Source organism: Syngnathus typhle, linkage group LG1 (assembly GCF_033458585.1).
Source record: "Syngnathus typhle isolate RoL2023-S1 ecotype Sweden linkage group LG1, RoL_Styp_1.0, whole genome shotgun sequence".
Classification (NCBI taxonomy): Eukaryota; Metazoa; Chordata; class Actinopteri; order Syngnathiformes; family Syngnathidae; genus Syngnathus; species Syngnathus typhle.
The window spans coordinates 18,149,537-18,174,469 of record NC_083738.1 but is presented as its reverse complement, the minus strand read 5'-3'; the positions used below and the strand labels follow the sequence as shown (position 1 = coordinate 18,174,469).

At 41.4% G+C, this 24,933-nt stretch overlaps 5 protein-coding genes and 1 long non-coding RNA gene across 6 annotated transcripts; 2 read left to right on the top strand and 4 right to left on the bottom strand.

The window, feature by feature from the left end:
• Nucleotides 1–76: 76 nt before the first annotated feature.
• sfxn1 (sideroflexin 1) lies at nt 77–7,655 on the bottom strand. Its single transcript, XM_061277118.1, has 11 exons — nt 7,534–7,655; nt 6,031–6,200; nt 5,797–5,967; nt 4,954–5,052; nt 4,800–4,875; nt 4,433–4,518; nt 3,065–3,192; nt 2,932–2,981; nt 2,755–2,804; nt 2,461–2,508; nt 77–2,383 (listed from the first exon to the last, which is right to left on the bottom strand). The coding sequence occupies exons 2-11, from the start codon at nt 6,192–6,194 to the stop codon at nt 2,287–2,289; spliced, it is 969 nt and encodes a 322-aa protein (XP_061133102.1). The 5' UTR covers nt 6,195–6,200; nt 7,534–7,655; the 3' UTR covers nt 77–2,286.
• Nucleotides 7,656–8,790: 1,135 nt separating this feature from the next.
• LOC133153073 (serine/threonine-protein phosphatase 2A catalytic subunit beta isoform-like) lies at nt 8,791–11,308 on the bottom strand. Its single transcript, XM_061277131.1, has 7 exons — nt 11,130–11,308; nt 10,541–10,750; nt 10,264–10,437; nt 10,085–10,174; nt 9,770–9,931; nt 9,565–9,683; nt 8,791–9,459 (listed from the first exon to the last, which is right to left on the bottom strand). Exons 1-7 carry the CDS (start codon nt 11,229–11,231, stop codon nt 9,387–9,389), a joined length of 930 nt encoding a protein of 309 aa, XP_061133115.1. The 5' UTR covers nt 11,232–11,308; the 3' UTR covers nt 8,791–9,386.
• A 609-nt stretch (nt 11,309–11,917) lies between these two features.
• On the top strand, nt 11,918–15,185 carry gcna (germ cell nuclear acidic peptidase). Its single transcript, XM_061277071.1, has 13 exons — nt 11,918–12,018; nt 12,165–12,262; nt 12,343–12,508; nt 12,594–12,666; nt 12,728–12,780; nt 12,865–12,931; nt 13,029–13,099; nt 13,186–13,599; nt 13,688–13,853; nt 13,931–14,075; nt 14,174–14,309; nt 14,414–14,618; nt 14,700–15,185. The coding sequence occupies exons 2-13, from the start codon at nt 12,173–12,175 to the stop codon at nt 14,944–14,946; spliced, it is 1,833 nt and encodes a 610-aa protein (XP_061133055.1). The 5' UTR covers nt 11,918–12,018; nt 12,165–12,172; the 3' UTR covers nt 14,947–15,185.
• Nucleotides 15,186–15,601: 416 nt separating this feature from the next.
• Nucleotides 15,602–17,710, bottom strand: cetn2 (centrin, EF-hand protein, 2). The gene is made up of 5 exons (XM_061277182.1): nt 17,490–17,710; nt 17,251–17,412; nt 16,798–16,926; nt 16,544–16,681; nt 15,602–16,148 (listed from the first exon to the last, which is right to left on the bottom strand). Exons 1-5 carry the CDS (start codon nt 17,490–17,492, stop codon nt 16,059–16,061), a joined length of 522 nt encoding a protein of 173 aa, XP_061133166.1. The 5' UTR covers nt 17,493–17,710; the 3' UTR covers nt 15,602–16,058.
• A 42-nt stretch (nt 17,711–17,752) lies between these two features.
• On the top strand, nt 17,753–23,559 carry nsdhl (NAD(P) dependent steroid dehydrogenase-like). The gene is made up of 7 exons (XM_061277105.1): nt 17,753–18,465; nt 18,555–18,716; nt 18,925–19,071; nt 19,161–19,289; nt 20,852–20,994; nt 21,902–22,004; nt 22,533–23,559. Exons 1-7 carry the CDS (start codon nt 18,445–18,447, stop codon nt 22,863–22,865), a joined length of 1,038 nt encoding a protein of 345 aa, XP_061133089.1. The 5' UTR covers nt 17,753–18,444; the 3' UTR covers nt 22,866–23,559.
• Nucleotides 19,666–24,871, bottom strand: LOC133153125 (uncharacterized). The gene is made up of 3 exons (XR_009714258.1): nt 24,720–24,871; nt 21,915–22,006; nt 19,666–21,222 (listed from the first exon to the last, which is right to left on the bottom strand). It is a non-coding gene; the product is annotated as an uncharacterized LOC133153125 (long non-coding RNA).
• Nucleotides 24,872–24,933: the final 62 nt, after the last annotated feature.

The following is a 24,933-nucleotide window of genomic DNA, read 5'->3' as shown; positions in this document are numbered from 1 at the left end:
TCTAAACTATTGTGCCTTGGATTTAAAAAAAAATAAAAAACGAATAAAAAAAAAAGAAAATGGCATCACTGTGCTGTTTTCTGTCAAGTGCCTTAAAGTGGCGCTCTTTATTATTCCACATAAAGATCACATTAAGTTAGTGAAATGCACAACCAAACGCTATTCATTTTTTAGAAATACATAAATCTTTTAACTCATTCCAACGCATGATCACTTCGATTGTATTTCCAATTGACAGTTACCATTAGCTCATGTAGTAATTTGAGATGTACAGCCATAAAGAAGTATGAGCTCTTATTGAATGTAAAGAAAATCAATACAAGAATTGACAGTAAACATAAAAATTAGATTTTTGTGCTACTCTCTCAGCTGGTCACCGATGAACTAAACAAAACTGTGGTCAAAGGGTTGACAAAATTGCAACAAAAAAGTGCAGCATTTCATCTCAGCATTCCAACATTGTGCTTTTGTGGACCAATATGTATCTGTAGCAGGAAAACATTACATTCAGTTCACCTTGAAGATGACAAGAACATAAGTCACTTCATACCAGCTGGAAACATGTACAGATAGATATCTGGAAACACTTGTATACATATCAATCAAGTTACTCATACAATACAACAACAGTAGATTTCGAGACTATCAAACATCTTTACAGTGATCACACCATGATGATGAGCGATGGAATCAAAGTTCACAAACATATGTAAACATTTGCATTTGCTCAACTAAATCGTTACAACACTTGAATTCTACATAGAGAATTTCAATCATCATCTTCGCTTATGATTTTTGTACCTGTGTGTTGTTTATTTTTGTCATCCCCGATTTCTAGAAGTGGCCAAAGACACATCGTTCTCTGGCCAGTATCAGAATCTTTGTGTGTTGGATGACTAAAAGTGACCAGCGCAGTCCAGGTAGTGATGCGTACCTTTTCTAATATTCTACTCTGTCTGAATCTTGATATGACACTGATAGAGGTTTTTACAAGTAAATGACATAATGAGGACATGTCAGAGAAGTGTCTGATACCAAAACCATCTCAAGTGTCTTCATGACGGTGATGTAATCTGAATTTTAATGCAAATCGAGACACCCTGTAGGCTGACATTAATTGACACTAGCGCAGTCGTTGTCGGAAATTCTGTAATACTGCGAATATTTGTAGAAAAACACTTCTAGGTTGTAAATATAAAACAATTAAGTACGGCTTGAACCGAGAGTGCCTTCTCTGCCTTCTTTTTCTTTTGCCAATTACTCAAGACTACAAAGGACTCAAAATTACAACAAAAGGTAAAGTAAACCGACAGGACTCTTATAAAAGTGAGTAATTGTATTTCACCGTTGACGTCACAGGATTAAAGGTGAAATTAGCTTGACATTTTAAGTGAACATTTACTACCAAATTTCCTCAATTATATATACCGTAATTTTCGGACTATAAGTCACGTTTTTTTTCATAGTTTGGGTGGGGAGGCGACTTATACTCAGGAGCGACTTATATACATATATATGGGGTTTTTTCACTTTTTGGGCATTTTATGGCTGGTGCGATTTATACTCCGGTGCGACTTATAGTCCGAAAATTACGGTATATATACTATATATCATTTAACTGACATTCCTCATTTGAATAACGGGAATGAGTTTTTTTTAGCACAAAGATGTTAGTTCTAATACTTGAAATATAACCACATGATATTTATGCTAACAGCATGTTAAAACTAAGCACCTTACAGTGACAGCCTGGTGCTTGCTACAGGAAAAATCACTCCCCTAGCCACAATATGAGGAAAATACGGTAAGCTGAACAGAATAAAAACTTTACTGAAAGTCATGAGGAGTGATTGCTTGTGCTTGTTTGTCAAGCTGAAGAAGTTAAATGTGAGGGTATTAAAATAGCACCATGTCGGTCCATTACCGGTGGCCGCCATTTTAAAAGCATGGCTAACTGAAGATAGAGAAGCCTTTTTCAATGGTCACTCATCTGGCAAAAATAAAACGATTGGGGGGTAGCAATGTTACGAAACAGCTGGGTGAGGTCATTTGGAGGTCATGTAGATTTGGCACAACTTCAAAGATTTGCAAATAATTAAGTTAAACAACTTTAAAAAATATATACCGCACAGACACAAAAAATGCCAATTTAAAATAGAAGATGAAATTCACTCTATTGTTGAAAGAATCAAGGTGCATGTGAAATGAGCAGACGCAAACTTAACTTTGGCACACTGAAGGGGGTGGGTGGGGGTGACCTGGTCAGAGTGGCGTTTGGTGGGGCTTTCATAGCCCCTTGTTGAAGTAGACTCGCTCAAGGCCCGGGTGGCTGACCCGGATCTTCTCTTGCAGCTCGGGCTCCAGGCGACTAACTGAAATAGAGCTGGTGGATGCACATGTACAGTATTACTAAAATGAGAGCATTTTCTGATTTTATACAGATTGAAGCCTTTCACGCACCTCTTCTGGGGGAACAATGCACAGCACAGTGGCGTTGCAAACACCAGGCTGAAAAGAGAGATGAAGTTGTGATGAGGAAAGCGTTGAAGTGAATTGGACATTTTCTGGAATTATACTCCTCTAAAATTGTATTTGAGCTACTCTTGTTCAAAGAATAACCATGTACATATTTTTAACTTGGTGCCAATTTGCGGGAACAAAGTTCCACTTGGAAGTCAAAATAGAAAATAATACTGTGTAACATGTTTCATGGAAGCAACGCCAGCTAACCGTGGTGACTGCCAGACCACTCACCAGAATCCCACCAAACTGACTTGAATTGGTGCACTCATCCATGGGAATCTCTAAAAGGAGCACACAGAAGAAGAAGAAACAAATGAGGGCCACAAAGGTAGTGAATCCCTCATGTCCCGGTTCTTCTCGCTGTGTGAACATCTGATTCTCGCTATTTAGTTGATTTTAGCATCTTACCTTCAGAAAGGCCTTTTTCTCCAAATGGTTCATTAAAAAGGGTGGGATGGCTGAAAAGAAAAAGAGGAAGATTATTGTGAAAAGGCATTTTAGGGTGTGACTGGTGATAGGAAGTAGATCCTCTGAGCCGTACCCATTCCTGGAGAAGCCATGAGGATCCTTGAGACCACAACCTGAGAGATGGCCTGCTGTGCCGCTTTGGAGGATTCTCCTATCCTGTTGTCGTTCTCATCTGTTATGGGAATACCGTGTTTCAGTTCTCTGAGGACAAAGAGTAAAGACAATTAAATCCAAAGACACAAAACTCTTCAAAATGAAGAAATGTTGATTTTCTGTTTTTCTTACTTTTACAGCATCTGAAAGACAACGCCTTGCTGTGGGGACTATGCACCGTTACAGGTATGTGTTAAACCTCATGTAACGGTATTGTAAATCTCCCAATTGCTGCTGTAGAATGTGGCGAAATCAAATGTTGCTTTCATTTTTTGAAGTGAAATACTGCCTCTCCTGTCAATTTTGGGTATGTCTAATCTGCTGTGTGTGCTTTGGCCTCAAGGGGGCGGTGCGGAGACGCAGAAAAAGTTACATCTTAAATTTATTAATATGAGTCATTTTCCAGAGACTACAAAGAATATATGCCGGTGAGTTTTTGTTGTATTACCTGTCTGTATGTGTTACTATAGAGTTTGTGAGGTTTAATGCTAATTCTAGCTAGCTCATAAATTAGGTTTCACAATGTATAGATTAGCTAAAAAAATAGACATAATACAGTATTTAACTACACAATGCTTCTGTTGTTTAGTTTTACAGTAAGCTAAAAGGCTCACTAATATAAGCAACGCAGGCAAATTCAATACAATTTTTTTGTGTTTGTAAGAAGCCTTCAAATTCACAACTAATTTTTGAAATTTGTTTCCATGAGTGGTTCCACTGCACATTTTTTTCAAACTGTGAATCCAGGATAACTGCTGTGTTTGCCATAATCTTAAGAAAAATGCTTTTCAAACCAGCAGGGTGTAACTTAAATTGGATGGTGTCACTTTTCACTTTAAATACTTTTATGTACCGTATTTTCCGCCCTATAAGGCGCACCTAAAAACCTAAAATTTTCTCAAAAACCAACAGTGCGCCTTATAGTCTGGTGCGCCTTATATATGGACCAAATTCCTAAATCTAAACTGGCCCAAAGCATTGTGTCATGAAATCAATCATAAGTGGCCCGCTGAAGACTATGAATCATGAATCAAAAAAACTATGGATCATTATTTTATGATTATAAAGTAATTTGTTCCGCCTGAAGTTGAAATAAAAAAGATAAAATGGAGAATGATTTGATTTGGATTAAAAATCTGACATGATGCATTAATGGTGCGCCTTATAGTCCGGTGCGCCTTATAGGCCGGAAAATACGGTACTTCTAATGTTTGTTTATGTGTGACATTTTCAATATACACCCAAAAATGGGGTTGATGTGTCTTTAGGTGAACTCCTGACATCTTACCTTTGCCTCATCAGTGGGATGTTGATGCAATTTGCAGCGGCCACAGCAGCGAACGGAACAAAGCGTCCGATCAGAGGTGAGACGTGCTGCAGCGGAAAAGAAGAGGCTTAAAAAAAACACACGCAACGGGGAACAAATCCCATCTCTAAAATGGTGTACGCGTTCAAGCTTCCCGAGCATAAATCAGCATGAATAACACTGAGCTGGCAGGGAGACGTGCCGATTCCAGAGCACGACCCCGTGAATAATTAGGCTCCTCTCATACAAAGAGGCTATTTGTGCGCAGCTAACATCATGTCGGCACTACCCGAGAGCTTGAGGTCAAGCCCGTTAAAATGTGAAGTAGAATGGACTTAGATGCTGATACCTTTGTTAGTGCATTTAGTCCTAGCGCGGTAGCTACTGCCCCCGTGGTGGCCGAAACATACGCCGTGCCAAGTTGACTGCGAACGAGAGAAGTACAGCGGTGAACGGGAGGGCTCAGGAGCTCCAGGCAGGATGCTGGCCGGCTGGTGGCGTACCTGACCGTGATAGGAGCGTCGCCGCTTCTGTTGGTGTAGTTCACGATTGCGTTGAAAGACTGATTGATCCACTGCCAGAACAACACAGCTGGAGTGGTCCTGGACCATGCGGAATGAAGACAATGAGCACTAAGAGTTTCTCATATTTTCGTTATCATGTCAGTCTATCGATCCCTCCATCAATGGTCAATCAGAAAATTGGTTTTGAAGATACGAGTACACCGAACTGAACCAAATTCTTCCACTTTGAAATACAGTATATTGCGATATCATATTGGGTACTTAAGTCTTTAATTGGAGAGACATGGTAGCTTTGAAAGAAGGTTTGACAAGTTCATTCACATTGTAAATTCCATCCATCTATCTTCTATACCGCTTGTCCCCAAAGGGTTGCGGGCGAGCTGGGGCCTATCCCAGCAGTCATCGGGCAGTAGGCGGGGGACACCCTGAACTGGTTGCCAGCCAATCGCAGGGCATACAGAGACGAACAACCATTCGCACTCACACCTAGGGACAATTTGAGTGCTCAATTGGCCTACCAAGCATGTTTTTGGAATGTGGGAGGAAACTGGAGTGCCCGGAGAAAACCCAAGCGGGCCCGGGGAGAACATGCGAACACAGGGAGGCCTGGAGGTGGAATCGAACCCGCAACCTCCTAACTGTGAGGCGGACGTGCTAACCAGTGCTCCACCGAGCCGCCCCATTGTAAATTCATCTGCTTAATTCCTATTTTATAAAATAATTCAAAATAATACCTATAGTGATTGACACAAGATTGATAGTGAATTCTGTGCCAGTTGGCAGCATTCTAACCGCTGTGATTATTAACTAGCGAGTTCTTACTTGTAAAATGTCATCATGCATCCAGTGATGGTCATATTCATCGGAACCTGCGCTGACATGCGACCAATCAGGATCATCTTCTCGCCGGTATCCGGATGGAAAGCGGAGTCAAAGACATATTTGGCTCGCCACAGTTCGTCTTCTGTCAGCCCCGGGGAGACGATTCCTTTTCTGGATAAGAATTCCCGGTTTGGGTGTTCGCTGGGGTGGCTTTGATTGCTGCAGCCGGCTTACCTGTAGTCGGTGATGATTTTGTGGGCGCGTTCTAGCTGTTCGTTGGTGAGGAGGACGTTCCGCGGGTCGGTGACAGTGAAGAAATGCTTGGCACGGCCCACAAATGTGCTCTGGTCCCAGCGGGGCTCCTTGATGTTGATGGTTGTGGAGAGCTCTGCGGCCATTTTAATCTGGTGAAAAGACGTTTTTTTTATGTCACTTGACTTCACCCCAATGAACCAGCACAGCAGCGTAGGACGGCCGTACTTCATAATTTTCACCGATTGTTTTATAATCACAGCCAAGAAGAGTTTTTATTGTAATTCTACCTTTACAACAATTTAGTTGATAATCAGACTTGCATTGCTGCCCTAAATCGAATTTAAGGTTGACAGCATTGCAACTGACGGACGCTATTCAGTGCTGATACATTATGGTTATTTACAACCAGTTTGTTTCCAACTACAAAAAAATGAATGACATTTTTTGGTTTTGTTTTTAAATACAATTGTTGAAATTTTTTTTTGCATGAGGGTAGTATGTGCTGTGCACTGTTACTATGGCTACATTTGCAATTCCACATCACCTTTTCATAGCTGCAAGCAGTTTTGAAGGGTTTCATTACAGTCATTATTATTTAAGCTGTGTGTGTATACGGTATAGTTTGTGTCATGGTATGAGCAGACAACCAGATAAAACTGGCCGGCACTGCCATGAACATGTTCTGCTCATTGCTCCCAGTCGCATCTGGTTTTTAACCATTTTCATTCCAAACTTAAAAGGTCTCTGCGAGGATTTGCTGCAGGATGATGAAACTCCTCCTGGAATTGCACCAAACATGGCTGCTGGCTGGATTGACTGACACATGAAAGACTAATGTCTAGCTGCATGTGCGGTCTCTTTAAATTGAATTAAACTCTCACGGGTTGGAGCAGCCCACATACACGCGCGCACAAAGGCCAGTTTGCTTGATACTGTATTTTATATGAATTCCGTGGCGGGTAGCGTTCACACTGCGTTAATCAATACTTTTAATTGCTAATGAAGGTGATGTTGGAGGATGAACTTTGGACCGAGTGATCTGCAAGCTCACGGCCGCTTGTGCCCTCCCCTCTCAGCCAATCACAGCAGGCCTGCCTGGCTACACATTAACGACCAATTGCTTGTGTAAGAGCAATATCATATTCGACCTTCTATTTCTTATATTTTCATGAATTTTATAGAGATGGGTTGGGGTCACCCCCTCCCCCTCTGAGAAGTGCTAAACACACTCCGGGTGACAACCTGACCCAAACCAGTCTGATCTGGACCGGGTCTTGACAACACAATGGGGAGAAATGTATGACAAATGTATACATTATGCCCTTGCATGTGATGATGAGGGAAACTGTGCGTGCAGAATTCAACTAGTATGGAGACGCCACATCCACAGCACATCAGCGCGCGCGCGCGCGCAAGAGCTTGTTGTATCCCTTTCACCTGACACCAACGTTTCATTTGGAGTTTGAATAACGATTTACTTACTGCACTGGGGGCTCCGGTGCTCCGTGAAAGGAATCCCTGAAAGGCTGCAGCCAGCTAATTTTGCGAGCAGTCACTCACACGCACACACACACACACACGCGACCACATCGCCCCCCCGCCCCCCTATACCGGAAGTTGCCAAATTACAAATTAAAAGCCTAAAGAAATATTAGACCCAATGTGAAGAGAATCGTGCCTGAATCCTATCTAAATTCTGCTCTGCAAGGTACCCTAGTCGTTCACAAACACACGTGGGTGAATTTCACATAAATGTTTGCCGGTTGCTCGGACAGCCTTTTATTTTAAGTAGATTCCGGTACTGCCACGTCACACATGCTCACTTGATTCATCTGGAGCGCAATTGTGAAGCACCGTCTGTCAATATTCCACGATTCGGGTAAACTCTTTTCTTTTCTTTTGGTATTCCAGCTTCCTCGCCTAATCCAAAAACGTGCACGCAAGAATGGGACACAGCACGGAGTGTTAGTGGTCAGCACATCTGCTTCACAGTCAAGAGGTTTTGTGTTCAAATCTTTTGAATAGAATTCATGTAAAGGGGGATTCATTTGTATAGCTAAAACTAAATTAGGGTGAAATAATTGATGACTGAGAGAATGTAAAAGAATCAAGAATGTTTTCAAACTCAGGTTATTTTGATTTTTGTGTTGTCAGGTAGACGAGCACATGAAGTATAAATCAATGGCCCTTAAATGTTTTAAACCACGTAAAATGCTTAATATTTCTGCCTTGATCAACATTACAATAGCATATTAGGCTTAAATCCAGGGGATGGATCCAAATTACATGGGGATGGGGTTAAATGCAGAGGACCAATTTCACCACACCCAGATGTGTGTGTGAGACGATCATTGGGACTTTAAATGTTAATCAAAAACGAGACGTGTTATTCCTTAAAAATATAATACGTTGTGATTAAATATAGGGAGAAAACTGTTTCAATTTCAAATAGGGTTTTTTTTTTTTTGCACCTGAATGAACAAAACAAACTATACGTAAGCCGTAATTCTTTTGTGTATCACTACCAACACCCTTTCAGAAAATCTGGTTTGAGTGATCATACGTTCTACATGGAAACTGCTGTATTCGTATTTTGTGTTTTTAATGCCCCTCGTGTCCGTTTACTTGGCAGCTTTTCTTCATCATGCTCAGTCTCACTTCTGGCTCTGTAGTAACTATGTGCATGTTATTCACAACAAACCCTTTCAGTCTTTATTGTTTTGTATTATATCGGTTAACAGTAACTCAATTCATTTAGCATTGTTATAAAATGAAAAATAAATGTATAAAAGCAATGACATCTTGCAGTTAACTTTGGAGTCATATTTCTTTTAAATTCAAAAACGCAGTTCAAGTCCAAGCTTTGGGGTGTTTCATATATCGTATACAGTATTTGGTACTCATCTGCCTCTCCAAAGGACAAACGCATAGAGTCTACGAGCACTATCTGCATGGTATCTGGTGGTTCATGATATGCAGCAATGTATGAGTCTTAAAAAAAATTCTTGGGCATCCCTACATTGGCGATGTATTTCTAGACGTCTGTGCTTCATTATTGCCTGCAAAATATGAAGTCTTCAGCGTTGATACAATTTGCACTTTTGTAGAGTGCGCAAAGTCTGCCGCCATTGTGACAGAAAGTTAAACTCAATGAACAGAACATTTTCAGCCCTCTGATAATTATACATCACTGCCCTAAGTGCTATCATGCAAATGCCCTACTTGACAATTGTTTTGCACTGAAACTCTTTTTGACATGCAGAGGGAGATGGTAGAGCTCCTGCTTCCGGTTCCTTATCGTCGGTGGCACATATTAGATGACCATGTGGAGATCTTTAGAGGAAGTAGTCTGGAAATCGCCATGATGATTGGGGCTGTTCTTTGCGGGGGGCCGGGTCAAACTGTTGGCTGGCAAGCGGAGATATCTTTTGTCAGCGTAAATCTCAATTATGAAATTTGATAATCACTATTAAATATGCCATAAAAGGGAATGAATATTAGAAAATGACTTACAATGAGCATTTCAGAGTGTCTTCAAGTTCCATGATTGCTGCCTTGTTTCCACAACGATAACAATAGTTTGGTGCACTGAAGATCGTCACGACATTTTTGTCGTGGTACCAGTTAAAGCCCTGAATGGGGAGATTTGAGCGTTACGTTATCAGCTTTTATTGGACAAAACAATATTTATGCAGATGGCAGCTCTCTTTTGTGGTACCTCCATCTCCAGCTGATGGGCTCGAGAAACCAAAGTGAGGCCGTTTGCATGATTAAAAGTCTCTGAGATGTCCTGGCCGAAGGTGTAACCGGCACCACGGAGCGAAATGTCCCAACCATAGTGCTCATCTGGGTCGGACCACAACAAGTCACACATTGGACCCTAAAAGTGGAGAAAAAATAAATGTTCTTTATGCAAGCTCAGATTCCAGTGACCAAGATTAAGGACCATTAAGAACACACGTCACACAGTATTTAATAGAATAATTTGAACACAGAGCATTCGCATGATCAAGAATTTTCATTTCATTTGTACCTCGTGAGGAACCTCCTGGAAGCGATCCAATGCTCTGATGGTTTCCAGTGTTAATATTGAAGGAGACAATCCTCCATGTAGGCACAAAATCTTAACCCCCCCCCCAAAAAACGGTCTGAATTTACTCATATCAACTTGGATGTGATTAGCCTGGATTTTTTTTATGTACAGATTCTCACCTGGTTATCAACCAGTGCAGTTAGAGGTAAATAATCAAATAGATCGGTAAACTGCTTCCAAACATTGGCATTTCCATATTTCATCAGGCATTCGTCGTAGAAGCCGTAGACATGTGTGAGCTGTCTCGTCTCGTGGTTTCCTCTCAGAATGGTGACTCTTTCACGAAATCTGACCTGGAAGCCAAATTTGAACTGCTCAACCAACCAACCAACCAACCAACCAGGCAGGCAGGAGGTCTCTCTTCCTATTGTGCAAAAGCTATCATCGTTTTTATACCTTCAGACAAACAAGGAGGGTCACCGTCTCAACAGAATAGTAGCCTCTATCCACATAGTCTCCCATGAAGAGATAGTTGGTGTCCGGGGGCTTCCCGCCTATCTTAAAAAGCTCCATGAGGTCATAGAACTGACCGTGAACATCTCCACATATCGTCACTGGACATCTCACCTCCTGAACATTGGACTCCTTTTGCAGGATCTCTTTGGCCTTGACACAGGGACAAAGAAAGCACATTATAATTCATTCACTGCCCGTCTTCCTGGTTTATCATCAACGTTTGACTATAGATGGACAATTTGATAGGAAGGTGGTCTCTATGTGGCCACTTTACAACGATGAGCAGTGATTGCCCTGGCCCACTTTATATTCTCCGCAAGTGAAGAGGTTCTTGCTGTTCCGTAAAAATGAACCGTCGATTTTGCGCATGGACCAGCAAGTCAATTTATGCTTCCGCTATACACACACACACACACACACACACACACACACACACACACACACACACACACACACACACACACACACACACACACACACACACACACACACACACACACACACACACACACACTGTAGCACGTCCTACCATTTGACAAAGTGCTCGGACTTGATTTTCTTTGAGCTGCCTGCACTCAATGAGCTGTTCAATCCACAAGTCCAACTCTTTGCTCACTGACTTGTCATCCATGTCCGAGTTGCTGCCTCCTTTCAAATGAAAAAGCAAAACCACGAGGACAACATTAGCAGGCCAAACTACGTCCTAAATGGGAGTTCATTTGAGGAATGTTTAGCCTGCGTCATCACTTCAAGGGAAATGAACGCTTTTCCTTGTATTTTTACATCATAGAATTGACGTCATCGTAACGTGCACTTTATTTCAGGTATGAATTTTGCAGCGCCGCAATCTTGTTGTTTCGGCTGCCCTCTACTGGACAAGATGGAACAGTGATGACCTGATGCTGATAAACGAGAAAATTGAATTTTCCACTATGCTGAATAATACATCAATATTTCCATTTTAAATAATCAGTTTAAACACGAAAAAGTGACTCATTTTAATTTATTTGAAATTCAACACGCAAACAAAGTTTTTGGATGGACAGGGTTTTTTTTCTCTCCCCAAAATACATGATACGCCTCTTCATCAATACTTTTACGTTTTTTTTGTTTTGTTTTTAACTGATCTTTTTCTCCTTCTCAATAATGTATGTCCGATAGTCGCGATACTTCGATTGAGGGGTCGAAGTATTCCCGTTACGATGCCTATAAATTGCAAAATCGACAAGACTCGGAGCCCGCATAGTGACGTAAGCATTGCCTACTTTTTTGTGATTGGGTCTTTACGCCACCACGAGCGTGCTCCCATTGGTCCATAAAGTATGACGCACCGGTCCACAAGATTCGAATTTCCAGTCGCCCATCTACACTTTCTCGTTCCTTTTAAACCCGTTGAAGAATTGATTGCCATCAAAAAGGTAATTTTTCGAAGTTTACGTTCTGATCATGCTCAAAAGAGTCTTAGAAAAATAGCTAATTCACTAGCGCTACTTTGCCATAATACAGCAACATATATTGAATGCTAACAAGAGAAGCGACCGATTTGTTTCTTGCTGTTTTATAGAGGAAAGTATGAACGAGGATACTCGCAAGTTATTTGAACGAGTTTCCAAAAAGATGGGCTGGACCGGGTTCGATGGACCAGACATAGCACAAACAAAGGTTTGCGGTTTGTTTTCATTTTTTTTTTTTGCCTTCATGGATGTCTCCTAATATGTTTTCATTTATCCTTCTTTTTGTAGCTGATTAATCCAATTGAGAAGCAACGTCATGGTGCCACAAGTGGGGGTAATTTTGCAGACCGATCAGGGTCGCCTGAGGACGAAGATAAAGAAAACCAGTATTTCAAGCCCAACGCATACAAAAGCGCCATTTCGATTGACTCCGATGACGACGAATTTGACCATTGTGAGTGAGATGTAATTTTGGAATTGAATTTGAGCCAATTCAACGTTGCACTGGTTCCATGGATATTACTCTTTTCATTCCTTAGTTCTTGTGAGCTGGAGCACTCCAAGAACGAAAACTAAGCCAAAGAAACCATGCAGTGTTGCGAAGATAAAAAGGTAGGATATTGTATTTCGTCAGTTCACCTTGTAAACAATTTCTAATGTTATTCGTTTACAGTTCCAGTGTTCGTGCAGTGAGCTCGGATGATGATAATGGCGATTTTGAAAAATGTGAGTTTTAAAATAGTTTTTGAGTATGAAACGAACCCTGTAATTATGCTACCATAATGCAAATATTTCTGTGCCATTCTTAAGTCCTGCACCGTGTGAAAACTCCTGCTACCAAGCCCAGGAAAGTATCAGAAAGTGAAAGTGAGGACAGGTGACTATTTTAATTGTTGTCCAAATTGGCATTACTGTATTCCTATCGCTGAAAGTGTGTCTTAAAAAGCTTTTTTTAATCTGTTGTTATACAAAAGCCTTAAAAGGTTTATTGTGGATGATGACTTATCAGATGATGACTTCATTCAGACCGAATCATCCTCTAAAGGTATTATAGATTGAATCAGCATTGACTTTAATTTTAAAACAACAGCTTTGTGACTAGTATTTCCCCCTTTTCAATTTTTCATCCAGGGTGTAAGAAGACTCCAGCCACACACAAATCATTCAGGAGACCACTGCAACCATCTGAGTTTGCCTCTCCTTTGTTCATCAGTGATAGTGGGGATGAGGATAAGAACATTGTCATCAAGAGCACTTGGAAGACTCGGCACACAAAGCCAAAATCTCTGCCACGAAACGAAAACAACTCAGTGATTTGTGACCAAAAAGACAGCCCGCCATCACTGCTTTTGCCTCCCACCTCCCCATTCACAGTTCCTCGGCCATTCCACCGTACTGCAACAACTTGGCTTTCTCCTAAGTGTACGCTTTCAACTCCTCTCAAGCTGGACGACTCTTCCGGATCTGAAGACGAGTTCACGTCCTTACTGGAGAGGCTTAAAAAGAAGAACATAGTCACTGACTCTACCTCCAAGACCAACACTGGTGCAACATAAGATGTTTCACTTCTATTACCAGATTTGACGTATTAATTTTGATTTAAAACCTGTCTCCTGTTTGTTCTCCAATTCAGAATCCAGTTGGGGCCCTCCTGTATCACTTCCAGTCCTAAAGGGGCCAGCGAAACCCAGGGCCACCTCATTAGGTGAAAAAAATCCAGATGTAAAGACCCCTGGGAAAAGCAGCACCCTGAAGCCGAAAGTGAGTCAGACGGAACCCCGACATGGCCCCGTCAGCAGGTGCACCTTCTATTGAGTGTTTTCTCAACCTTAGCTATATAGCAGTTGCTTTCTTAACACATTTGTCTTTACTTCAGACTAGCTTTGTGCAAAACCCCAGGTTGCTTCTTGGAGTCTCTATCAAATCCTGCCTCCAGCTACTGCCGCAATTTTAGGCAAAAGAAGGAAGAACTGTCGAGCAAACTGTATCAGTTGTACAACTGCAGTGTCTTTGACAGGAAGGTACTGAGTTGTGTCATCTCTCTATGGGCATACTTATGTATATATGTGAATGATGCTTAGATCATTGAATGACTCGTTGTCTTGGCTGACATTTATAGCTCCCCATCGATATGTCCGTGACCTGGAACAAAAAGATGCGCAAAACAGCAGGCTACTGTATTACTGGTCAAGAGCGAGGTGGAGGGAACCGTTATGCTCGCATCGAACTATCCGAGAAAGTCTGCGATTCTGCAGGTAATTCTTTTATAAAGGTGATGCTACCTGCAGTATGTAATCTATAATTCAGTCAAACATCGCTTACGGCAGAGAACTCAGTCAAGGCCATATCTCCCGCCTAGATCGCCTCCGAGACACACTGATCCACGAAATGTGCCACGCTGCCACCTGGCTGATCAACGGCGTGAGGGACAGCCACGGAAGCTTATGGAAGGCGTACGCTCGCAAGTCCACCTTGGTGCACCCCGAGCTGCCGATGGTGTCTCGCTGCCACAGCTACGACATCAAGTTCAAATTCAAATACCAGTGCACCAAATGTCAGAATACGTACGTGGCATACTTCCTCTTTTTTAGATGGAACGAGCTTTTTATGTGCATCAACGTTACTAAGCTTGCTCTTGTCTGTAGGATCGGTCGTCATTCCAAGTCCCTGGACACTCAAAAGTTTGTGTGTGCACTTTGCACGGGCAAACTCGTCCTGCTCACGCCGTTCAAGCCTCGTCCTCCTACGCCTTTCGCCAACTTTGTGAAGGAGAACTACAAGAGTGTACGCCAGGAGCTGGCGGACCAAAGCCATCGGGACGTAATGCGCAAACTCAGCGTAGACTTTGCCTCCAAGAATACACTGAGTGACCTTCACGATTCAGACCACTGAGGTAAGTGGAACACGGCAATGGTACGACAATAAATATCTGCAATGACTTTACAAAACACTAGTTGTCAATAATACGTTTTACACTGCATGTGTGTGTGTTCCGCTCTGTTTTTTTGGTTTAGCTTTGTATCAAAGAGGTTGTGGTGTTTTACACACAGATGTCGGCTAGTTTTTACTTATAGATTTGTTGTTGCGTTTTAACTCCAAATAAAGTTTGAATTGTTTGTTTTGAAATCAAATGGCATAGTGCATTCGATTGGAATGGTTGAGGTAACAGGTCATTATCATCCAATAATTTTCCATAGAGCTTGTTTTCAATGTTGTAGATGAACAGGAGCCTGTCATTCACTTTCTCATTGATACCTCTGGGAAATGTACCGTAATTTTCGGACCATAAATCGCGTTTTTTTTCATAGTTTGGGTGGGGGCTGGGGGGGGGGGGGCGACTTATACTCAGGAGCGACTTGTATACATATATATGTTTTTTTCACTTTTTGGGGCATTTTATGGCTGGTGCGACTTATACTCCGGTGCGACTTATAGTCCGAAAATTACGGTAGTTGTTTTTGTAATGTGGTTGAACCAAAACCCACACAAAGATCCTCCGAACTGTGTGTGTGTGTGCTAATTTTTTGTTCACCAAAAATATAACAGCAATGCTTAAAGGTATTTATTACATCTGTACCATAAATAATGTTCTTTTTTTATTATGTTTTTTTTTTTTAAACGTACTATACAATATATAAACATTGAAAAATACAGAGCACAGATAAACACAACAAAGCAAGGCATTCATAACATGTAACTATAATGGTGGTCAAGTAAGCATTTCCATGGAATTTGAACATGTGACTTTGTTTCACATTCAAAATTAAGTGTAAACTGTGAATTAAATATTAAAGCAAAAGTATTAGAGCAGGCACTGAGTTTGTCCTCTATGTAATCTTCACAAAAGTATGCAGCATCCTGAACAAGAGCATCTTGGACTTAATGGACCTCTTAGTAAGATCTAACACAATTCACATTTAATCGTATGACATTATACAATACTAAAAGAGACAAGAAAGGTTTAAATCTATAGGCAGCTTTCCATGTAAAACCAAATATTAGCATCAGTACAAGCAAGTTTTCTTCATAATTCGCAGGAACTCTTGCTGGTTCACTTCTCCATCACCATCTCTGTCTGCCTCCTCAATCATTTCCTTTTATATAAGAGAATGGGAACATGTATCAGTTGAGCACTAAGGTAATCGATTGGTAACCTTTGCAAGCATCAACCGAACAATTGCCTAATTGAGACCCGTTTTGCAAATAACTTGTCAGTACGATGCCACATGATCCCTCCTTCATAAGAAAAGTGAAACTACAAATCTAAAGTGGAACGTTGCAAGAAGGGTTTACCAACTTTTTTGAATGGGTCAGCAATAATTCAACATTCATGTTCTTAATTGAAGAATTGCAAATAAATCGGTTGCGATGTCACTCTTTTTAATTGTGATAGTTTACATGGGTCTTCAAAACAAAATGTTTATTTGTGCCCCAAAATCTCCCAGATTAACCTCTCATGGAGGTTAACTATCTCCAGCCCTTGCCTTACCTGCAGCTCTTCATCTGTGAGGTTTTCTCCGAGCTCCTTTGCGACTCTCTTGAGATTCCTGAAGGAGATCTTACCGGTCTCGTCATCGTCAAACAAGCGGAAAGCTTTCAGTATCTCCTCTTTGGAATCCTTCTCGGCCTCGAGTAAAAGGAACAGCAGTTGTTACTAAAGCCTGTCATGTCAACGTGAGACGTTCTCTATGGAATTCTAAGAATTTTGCATCCGACCAACCAGCAACAGGTTTATATATTTACCATCTTCTGTGTCATGACACTGAGGAAATCACTAAAAGAGATCTTCCCTGTGCCCTCCTTGTCCACTTCACTAATCATCTTTTTGATCTCCTCTTTCTTTGGTTCAAAACCCAGAGCTCTCATGGCAACCTTGCACAGGGAACAGAAGGGGAAAAAATACAACTTCAGTAAATACCATCAGACTAATTTTGCAAATAGTGTCTGGATGGCTTTAATTACTCAACTGCAGATGCTGATGACAGGGACCCTATTTGCACAAACACTTTTTTTTTTTTTTTTTTTTCTAATAATAAGAAACCGTTGCTCTTACAGTACAATATGTCAAGTAGAATTTGAGAGTTATGATTTGAAATTAAGGTACAGAAAATAAAGAAGGGATTTTACTTTCCTGGCTAACTTTAATATATTTCAACTTTTCTCTTCCAATACCCCCTGGACAGCTGTTCTCTATACCTTGAGTTCCTTAACCTCGATGTATCCAGCGCCATCGGTGTCGAAGAGCTCAAAGGCCTCCCGAATCTCCTGCTTTTGCTCCTCAGTCAACTCAGGTTTGGGGCTCGTCTTCTTGCGAGGGGGAGGCACCGGTCCCTGCAAGGATGGTCTCTTAGCACACGCCTAGTGGACACGCAAACAAGATGCTATTAGATTGTATACTGTCAAATGCATTTTTAGCGTGAGTCATTTTTACTCACCATCACTTATGTATTTACCAGGCTGAGCAAATCCGCTATTATCCCTACGCAGAATCCCTGTGCAGATAAAAGGATATATTTGTTGTATATCAAATTCGCTGCAAATACCAACGAGATACAAAAAAATATACAACGTCACGTGAGGACAGCGGCAAGAAAAGTAAATAAACGGAGCGCTATGTTTTTATTCCTCAGTCGTTTGTGTAGCAGCTGTTTGTCGTTCAGACGCTTGTTTTGTTATACCGTATGTGTCCGGATACTGCACACTAGACCCAAATAGCTTTAGTCCTGTAAATCGGGCTTTCGTGGTGTTATAATCAAACACGCCAGTCGGAGAAAAAGTTGATTGGTTGTCGATAGTCACGGGATGGGAAGAGGTGACACGATTGGACGGAAAGAGCGAACGTCGGAACAACTCTGCAACAGTCTAAATATTTGAATCGCATCGTTTTTATGTATGGTATATGTGTACATATAAAACTTAGCTCACGTCATTATTTTGAGCTTCTTTTGCACTTATTCCATCGTTTTTCCAATTCACTCACACTCAGACATTTAGGAAATATAATACAGTGACAAAACAAGTGTTCCTCTCTTGTTGACGTTTACAGTTCTTATGAGGTTCTCAGTTGTGACTAATAATGAAAACTATTTTTCCATTCAAATGAACAATGAAAAGCGTCCAATTGTCGGCGGCTGGTTCAGCTGCAGAGACAGAAGACTTATCTGATTGGACGAATTTGTGGTGCTCTTTTACGTTAGCCGTATCTGATTGGCTAATGTACTGCATCTTCCCATTGCTGCCCAATCAATGATAAGACCCCACTCAGCTGATTCAGTCAATCAGGTAACAGCACTCACGGTACCTGTTCAAAACTAACAAAACGTTACACGGTAACTCGTGGTTGTAACCTTTAAAATTACACAACTACCATTTGCCATTTTTGAGCTGACTATGGCCACACGTGTTCGACCGGTGAGTTCTATCCCACAATCTTCTAAAAGTTTTTGTGCCATTGCTGTAGAAGCATAAGCAATGACGAAACTACGCCATGTGTCTTTCAGAGTAGTAAGCGCTGTGCGGTCATCGGGGGCTCAGGTTTCCTGGGCAGGCACCTGGTGGAGAGGTTGCTGGAGCGTGGCTACACCGTGTCGGTGTTTGACATTCGCCAGAATTTCGAGATACCCGGCGTCGCCTTCCACCAGGGAGACCTCTGCGATTTGCAGGTGAGGGCTTCATCTTCCTGCACTGCAGAATGCATGGGGCCTTAAGGAGAACACTTCAAACCGGCACGCTCAATCAATATCACTTAATCAACTTTTTTTTTGTAGCTGATAAAATTATTCTCCGATATGAAGATAGGTAGCTAGATTTAGTTCATATCTCATATAAATAACCGACATATCGCCCCCAAAATCCTTTATTTCCTCACAGGCTCTGCTGCCAGCACTGAAGAGTGTCTCTCTGGTGTTCCATTGTGCCTCTCCATCACCAGCTAGTGATGACAAGGGACTGTTTGAGAGGGTCAACATTCAGGGCACCAGGACTGTCATTCAGGCTTGCATTGAAGTCGGAGTACAGGTGAGACAGGCGGGATAAGAAGTCATTTGTATAGTATGTCTCAGGCGCGATGGCAGATGAAGGGTTTCATCTTTTTCTGTTGTTGTCAGAAATTGGTGCTGACGAGTAGTGCCAGTGTGGTATTTGAGGGCTCTGACATAAAGAATGGGAGAGAAGATTTACCCTATGCCAAGAAGCCAATTGACTACTACACAGAGACAAAAATCAAGCAAGAAAAGGTAGGAGAGTGACATGTTTAATTTAACTTGTTGTTTGAAGAGCTGAATCGAGGTTGAAACACTACCATGACCCCCTAACGCAATAACGCAAACCTTAACACCTGAACTATAAATAACCTAACCCCTAATTTGAAACAACCCTAATTTCAAATGCGACTATGAAACTCGAACCTTAGTTTAAAACCCTACCTAAAACCCCTAGTTTGAAAAGATGACTTCAATTTGAAACTGTACTATGAAACTTAAGCCCTATCCCCTAAACCAGTGGTTCCCAAACTTTTGCAGGCTGGCGCCCCCTTTGGCTCCCCAGTGAATTCCTAGCACCCCCCTCCTAACCCCCCCCCCCCCCCCCCCCCCAACCTTTTTTGCGCCACGGACCGGTTACATGTCAGAAATATTTTCGCGGACCGGCATTTATATAAATAAATAATACATTTATATAAATAAATAAATAATACATTTATAATATCATTACCATTACGTTGAATTAGTGGGAGCACTGAGTTTGTTTCTCAGAAACGAGCCGGTCCCATCTAGACGTAATCGGAGACAATGACACCCGAAGTGATTTAAGGTTTGTCTTTTATTGCAGGATGCTTGGTCTCCATGTGTTGAAGCAGTTTTGAATGCTTCACTGCCTGGTTAGTTAGCCTGTCGCCACATATTAGCTTTGCGGGCTCGACTGGGGAAACATGTCACGTGACCGGGACGAGCGTCTTGACCTGAATTAATTGATCGTCGATAAAAAAAAAATTCTGTGCGGCTTGGCGGCCCGGTACCAAGTGACCCACGGACCGGTACCGGGCCGCGGCCCGGTGGTTGGGGACCATTGCCCTAACCAGCTCAACACAACACAACACGGCGCGTTCTGGCGAGTCCCCAATTTCATGTTGACTTGAACTCAAGATGATGTAGACCGCCAGAATGCGGTTTTTATTATAAGATAAAATTCTGAACATTACAAGCTTGAAATTACAAACCTGAGCTTTTGCTTTTCTAGCTATGCTGTCGTATCTGACTGGGCCAGAGCGGCGTGCGTGTTGTGTACAAATCGACTGCCGCCCCCCTACCGCCCCCCTACCGCCCCTTTCTTCCTCACCGCCCCCCCAGAGCTTTCCACCGCCCCCAGGGGGGCGGTACCGCCCACTTTGGGAACCACTGCCCTAAACCATACCTCAACCCCCTATTCCTATCCCTAACACCAACCCTAGTGTGAAACCCTTACTTTAATCTGAAACCCTATTTTGAAACCCTAATTCTAATTTGAAACCTTAATCCTAGTTTTAAACCCTACTATGAAACCCTAACTCTAGTTTAAAGCTCTACTTCGAAAACCCTGACCCTAGTTCGTAACCCTAGACCCTAGTTGACTTTTGTTTAACACCCTACTATGAAACTTAACCCTGGACACCCTAACCCCTAATTCCTATTCACATGTATTGCTGCCACATTTCATCCAACCTCAATAGAAAACACTTGACAACATTGTAGTAAAAAAGCACTTGCCTTCAGCGTCCACACTGTCACACAAATGCATAATTCTTCACATGTTTGCGTCCAAGTTGGTACTGGAGGCTTGTGACAAGAAGAAGGGTTTCCTCACCATTGCCATCCGTCCCCATGGCATCTTTGGACCTCGGGACCCGCAGCTGGTCCCCATCCTGGTTGATACAGCTCGCAGGGGCAAGATGAAGTTCATCATCGGGTGAGTCTGAGTCAAGTCAGACTTCTCATCCAAGGCAACATTCATACTTGATATTGATCTGAATGAATTTATTTGTAGATGCGTGAAATGTTGCGGTGGAAACCACGACTGTAGCATTATGGCACCACGTAGAATGTTTCTTGTTCTTTTGCTGTCGTGTTTATAGCTGTATTAGCGGCATGGTTGTCTGCAATGCTTGTAGAACTGCAACCCCTTGTTGCAAGGCTTCTGAAAAAAAAAAAGAAAATTCTTGAATATTCTCAAAAATGTGCATGATTTAGTATAAGCAAAAGCTAAAATATTGTTGTTAAAAACAGAAGCCAGCACCTATGTTTACAAGAGCATTTGTTTGCTTGTTGAGGCACCATTTCAAACCCATGTCCAAACACAAATCGGCCGCAGTGATTTTCCACTTACCGCGAGATACTATGAATTCCACGTCTCATTGAAGGCATCAATAACTAACAATAACTGGTAGCTAACATCAATGACGGCGAACAAGGGCGTACTGTTTTTATTTCCCGGGTTTTGGCATTTGGCCACTGTGAAGAGACACTTTTCATTCACGAGAGACTGAGGGCCGCAAGTAAATGGACCACTGCAGCAAAGTGAAGACTTTGGAGTATACATAATACTGCAGCAAAGGGGACAGCAACAGGGTAAGAATTTTTGGGGCTTTCTGTTGCAAAGGTACACACCCTTGTTTTATTATCAAGGCACACCGCATATTTGAAGTAGTATTTTCTAGTATATGAGGTTTAGGTAGAGTTTTAGCTGTTGCGCCAACCCAACGTGTCAAGCAAGAGACTTTAACTGCGCAACAGCTAAAGATCACTGCAAATCTTTTGGCTTTCTAAAAATAAAAGGACAAAAAAATATTTGACATTTTATTTCATGTGTTTTCCAGGGATGGCACCAACCTGGTGGATTTCACCTTCGTGGAGAACGTCGTACACGGACATATCCTTGCCGCCGAACACCTGAGGCCCGACTCGCCCATATGTGGAAAGGTCTGTGGGATTAAATTTTAAACGTTTCCCACTAAAATGTGTTGTGATAGATCATCTTATATGCCTTAGTACATTATCATTTAAAAGCCGCAAAAAAGTTTCACTCAAATCATGTGTGTTTGGTCTTCACATAGTGAGGAGTATATTCAGTTCTGTCAATTGTGTTTGCAAAAAACAATTCAGTTTAAAATTCATTTCCCTGTTATACTGCTCTTTATGCTTACAAAAATCAACAACTTTAATTTTATTCTAATATACATGTTGGCATAATTATTGATGGGTGTCTTTGTGTTCAATTTAATAGGCCCATATTGAACAGTAGTAAATTTGAGAGGAAACTGACACAATTTTGTTATTATTTCAATATATTTAAAATGTGTGCTATTTTTGTTTGGTCATCTGTCATGAGCTCTTTCTAATGTAAAATATGTCTTGACTAAATATAACGTTCGGGAAACACTGCTGTTTACCATGTGTTTGCGTCAGGCTGCTGAAATGAAAATGAATCTTTTGCTTTGTTTTCACCAGCCATATCATATCACCAATGATGAACCGGTTCGATTTTGGGACTTCATGTCAGATGTGTTGGTCGGCCTGGGTTACCCCGCGCCACGCTACCACTTGCCCTACACTCTCGTTTACGGCCTGGCTCTTCTGCTTTGGCTTCTGTCTCTGGTGCTACGCCCCCTGATCTCCTTCAAACCTACGTTCACGCCAATGAGAGTGGCTCTGGCTGGAACCCATCACTACTACAGCTGTGAGCGAGCCAAACAGGACATGGGCTATAAGCCTCCGGTTAGCCTAAAGGAGGGGCTAGAACGCACGGTCCAAAGCTATCCTCATCTCAGACAGAATGCATAAAAAGAGAGTAATGATGATAACGGTCGAGGCACATGCACTGAATGGACGAATCCAAATTGAATCAAATCATTCCAAACTATGCAACGGTTACTGGTGGCAAGCCTTCTTGTGGCTTTTCAACTATACTGTAATATTTGCTCCAGCAGATGTCAGCATCTCCCCATCCACACGTAGGGAATTATTCAAAAGCATTTGCAAAGTACTTCTATTTCAATAGCACAAATAAAATGCACTTAATCCCGCAAACTGTCAAGACTCTGAATCAATTTACTATAACAAAACAAGCCAAAACATATCATAGGATGCAGAGCAGCGTGACACCACTCCAAACATAAAGCAGGATGCGTGTTTTCAGTCAAAACTGAGCATTGTCATGTGTTTGAGTTTTTGATGTGTTGGACTTATTAGATTTTGCGAGTGTGGAGGCAGTGGTAGCTCTTGTTTCATATGCACACAGTCATCCAATGGGAAAAAAAAAACACTTTAATGAGTTGTTGAATTACAATGCCGTGTTTTCTCATCCTTAATTGACCATTTTCACTAATGCTAAAAATTCCTGCACCTATGCTTCAAATATCTTGTTAGTTTCTTCCCCGAGGAGAGAAAGCTGTTGCAAAAGTGTACTGTTCTTCATTACAATGAAATAAATGTGATTTTTTTTGTTATGTTGCTAAATAAAAAGTTTTGTAATTCAGTAATTGCACTTGGACTGTCAAAAAAAAAAAAAAAAGTTTTCTTTGAATAAAAATACAGCTCGAGTACCAGGGACCCCAAAATACAAAAATATTGCCGTAACATCAACAAAAACATAAAAAATGTTAGAAAATACAACAGAATTTAATATAAATAATGTGAATCAAAAAGTCTTGGGTAATAATGTTTGTGCAATAGTGAAACCACAAACGTGTAATTAGTGGTGGAATGGTTAAGTGATGCTTTTGTTTTGCATTTTTTTCTTCTTTGTGGAACTAATGGAGATTATCTAATCTAATGCAGTTTTTAGTTTTGCTGTGTGTACTGATATTCAGATTTCGGAGTTCAGTTTGACATTCCGGTCAAATAATGACATCTGCTAGCCAGAAGCTAGTTCGACTAGGCGTATGGTAAGTGTGCAAGGCAGTTACACTTTATGTCTCGTTCCTAATGTGCCACCTGGGGAATACTAATAATCACTCTGTAATATTACATAATTGTCTGTTTTTATGATGACTGACTAGTTAAGAACAGAAATGATCACCAGATCCAATAAATCAAACATCTGCCCATGTTGCGTTGGTAACATCACGGCCGGCCAGACACAGCAGTTTTTTTTGGGGCTTTTTATTTTTTTCCTCAAGCAACCATACGTCATCATGATTGACTGCTGGAGTTGCAGTCACTAGCCAAGGCTGTCAAACTGGTTTGTCGCTTGAGGGTAAAAAGAGAGACAGACAATAGACGCGAGCATTTACACTTGTCACCCGAGTGAAACTTTGCTTTCTTTTACCATCTGACTACGGACTTGTTGTGCAATCAATTCACACCTTCTTTGCTGTAAAAAAAAAAAAAACATCTGAGCATGATTGTGTTTTGGGTGTCGGTAGAAACAGTTTGTATTACCGCTGATGTGCACACAAAATCAAAGGACATTTTCACTATCTTTATCAACTATAATAATTTTAGTAAGGAGTAGGAGGTATAGATATATTTTTGGAAATTTTCAGAAATCTAAATACCTAATTAAAGAATCTGGAAATTCTACTGGAATACAGTAACAAAGTATTTGTATTTAGTTACTTCCCTAAGTACAGTAATACCCAAGGCACCTTGCTATCTTTTATCAGTGTTTGTCTCAAGTGATCGTTTGCTGCTGACCTTACAATGCTTGCTTCCTCTTTAATGAGCACAAAAGCAATTTCTCATTCCCACCGGAGATGTTGCTCCGTGTCGCCAATGCATCGGCCCTTGTTGTCATGTCAGCATTTCCCTCTTTAGATAGTTGGCCACATGCAAGGCAGGAATTTGCCTGCTCACTCCCAAAGAACAAAGTGAATACCAAAGAACTTGGATTAGTCAGAGCGGTACAAAC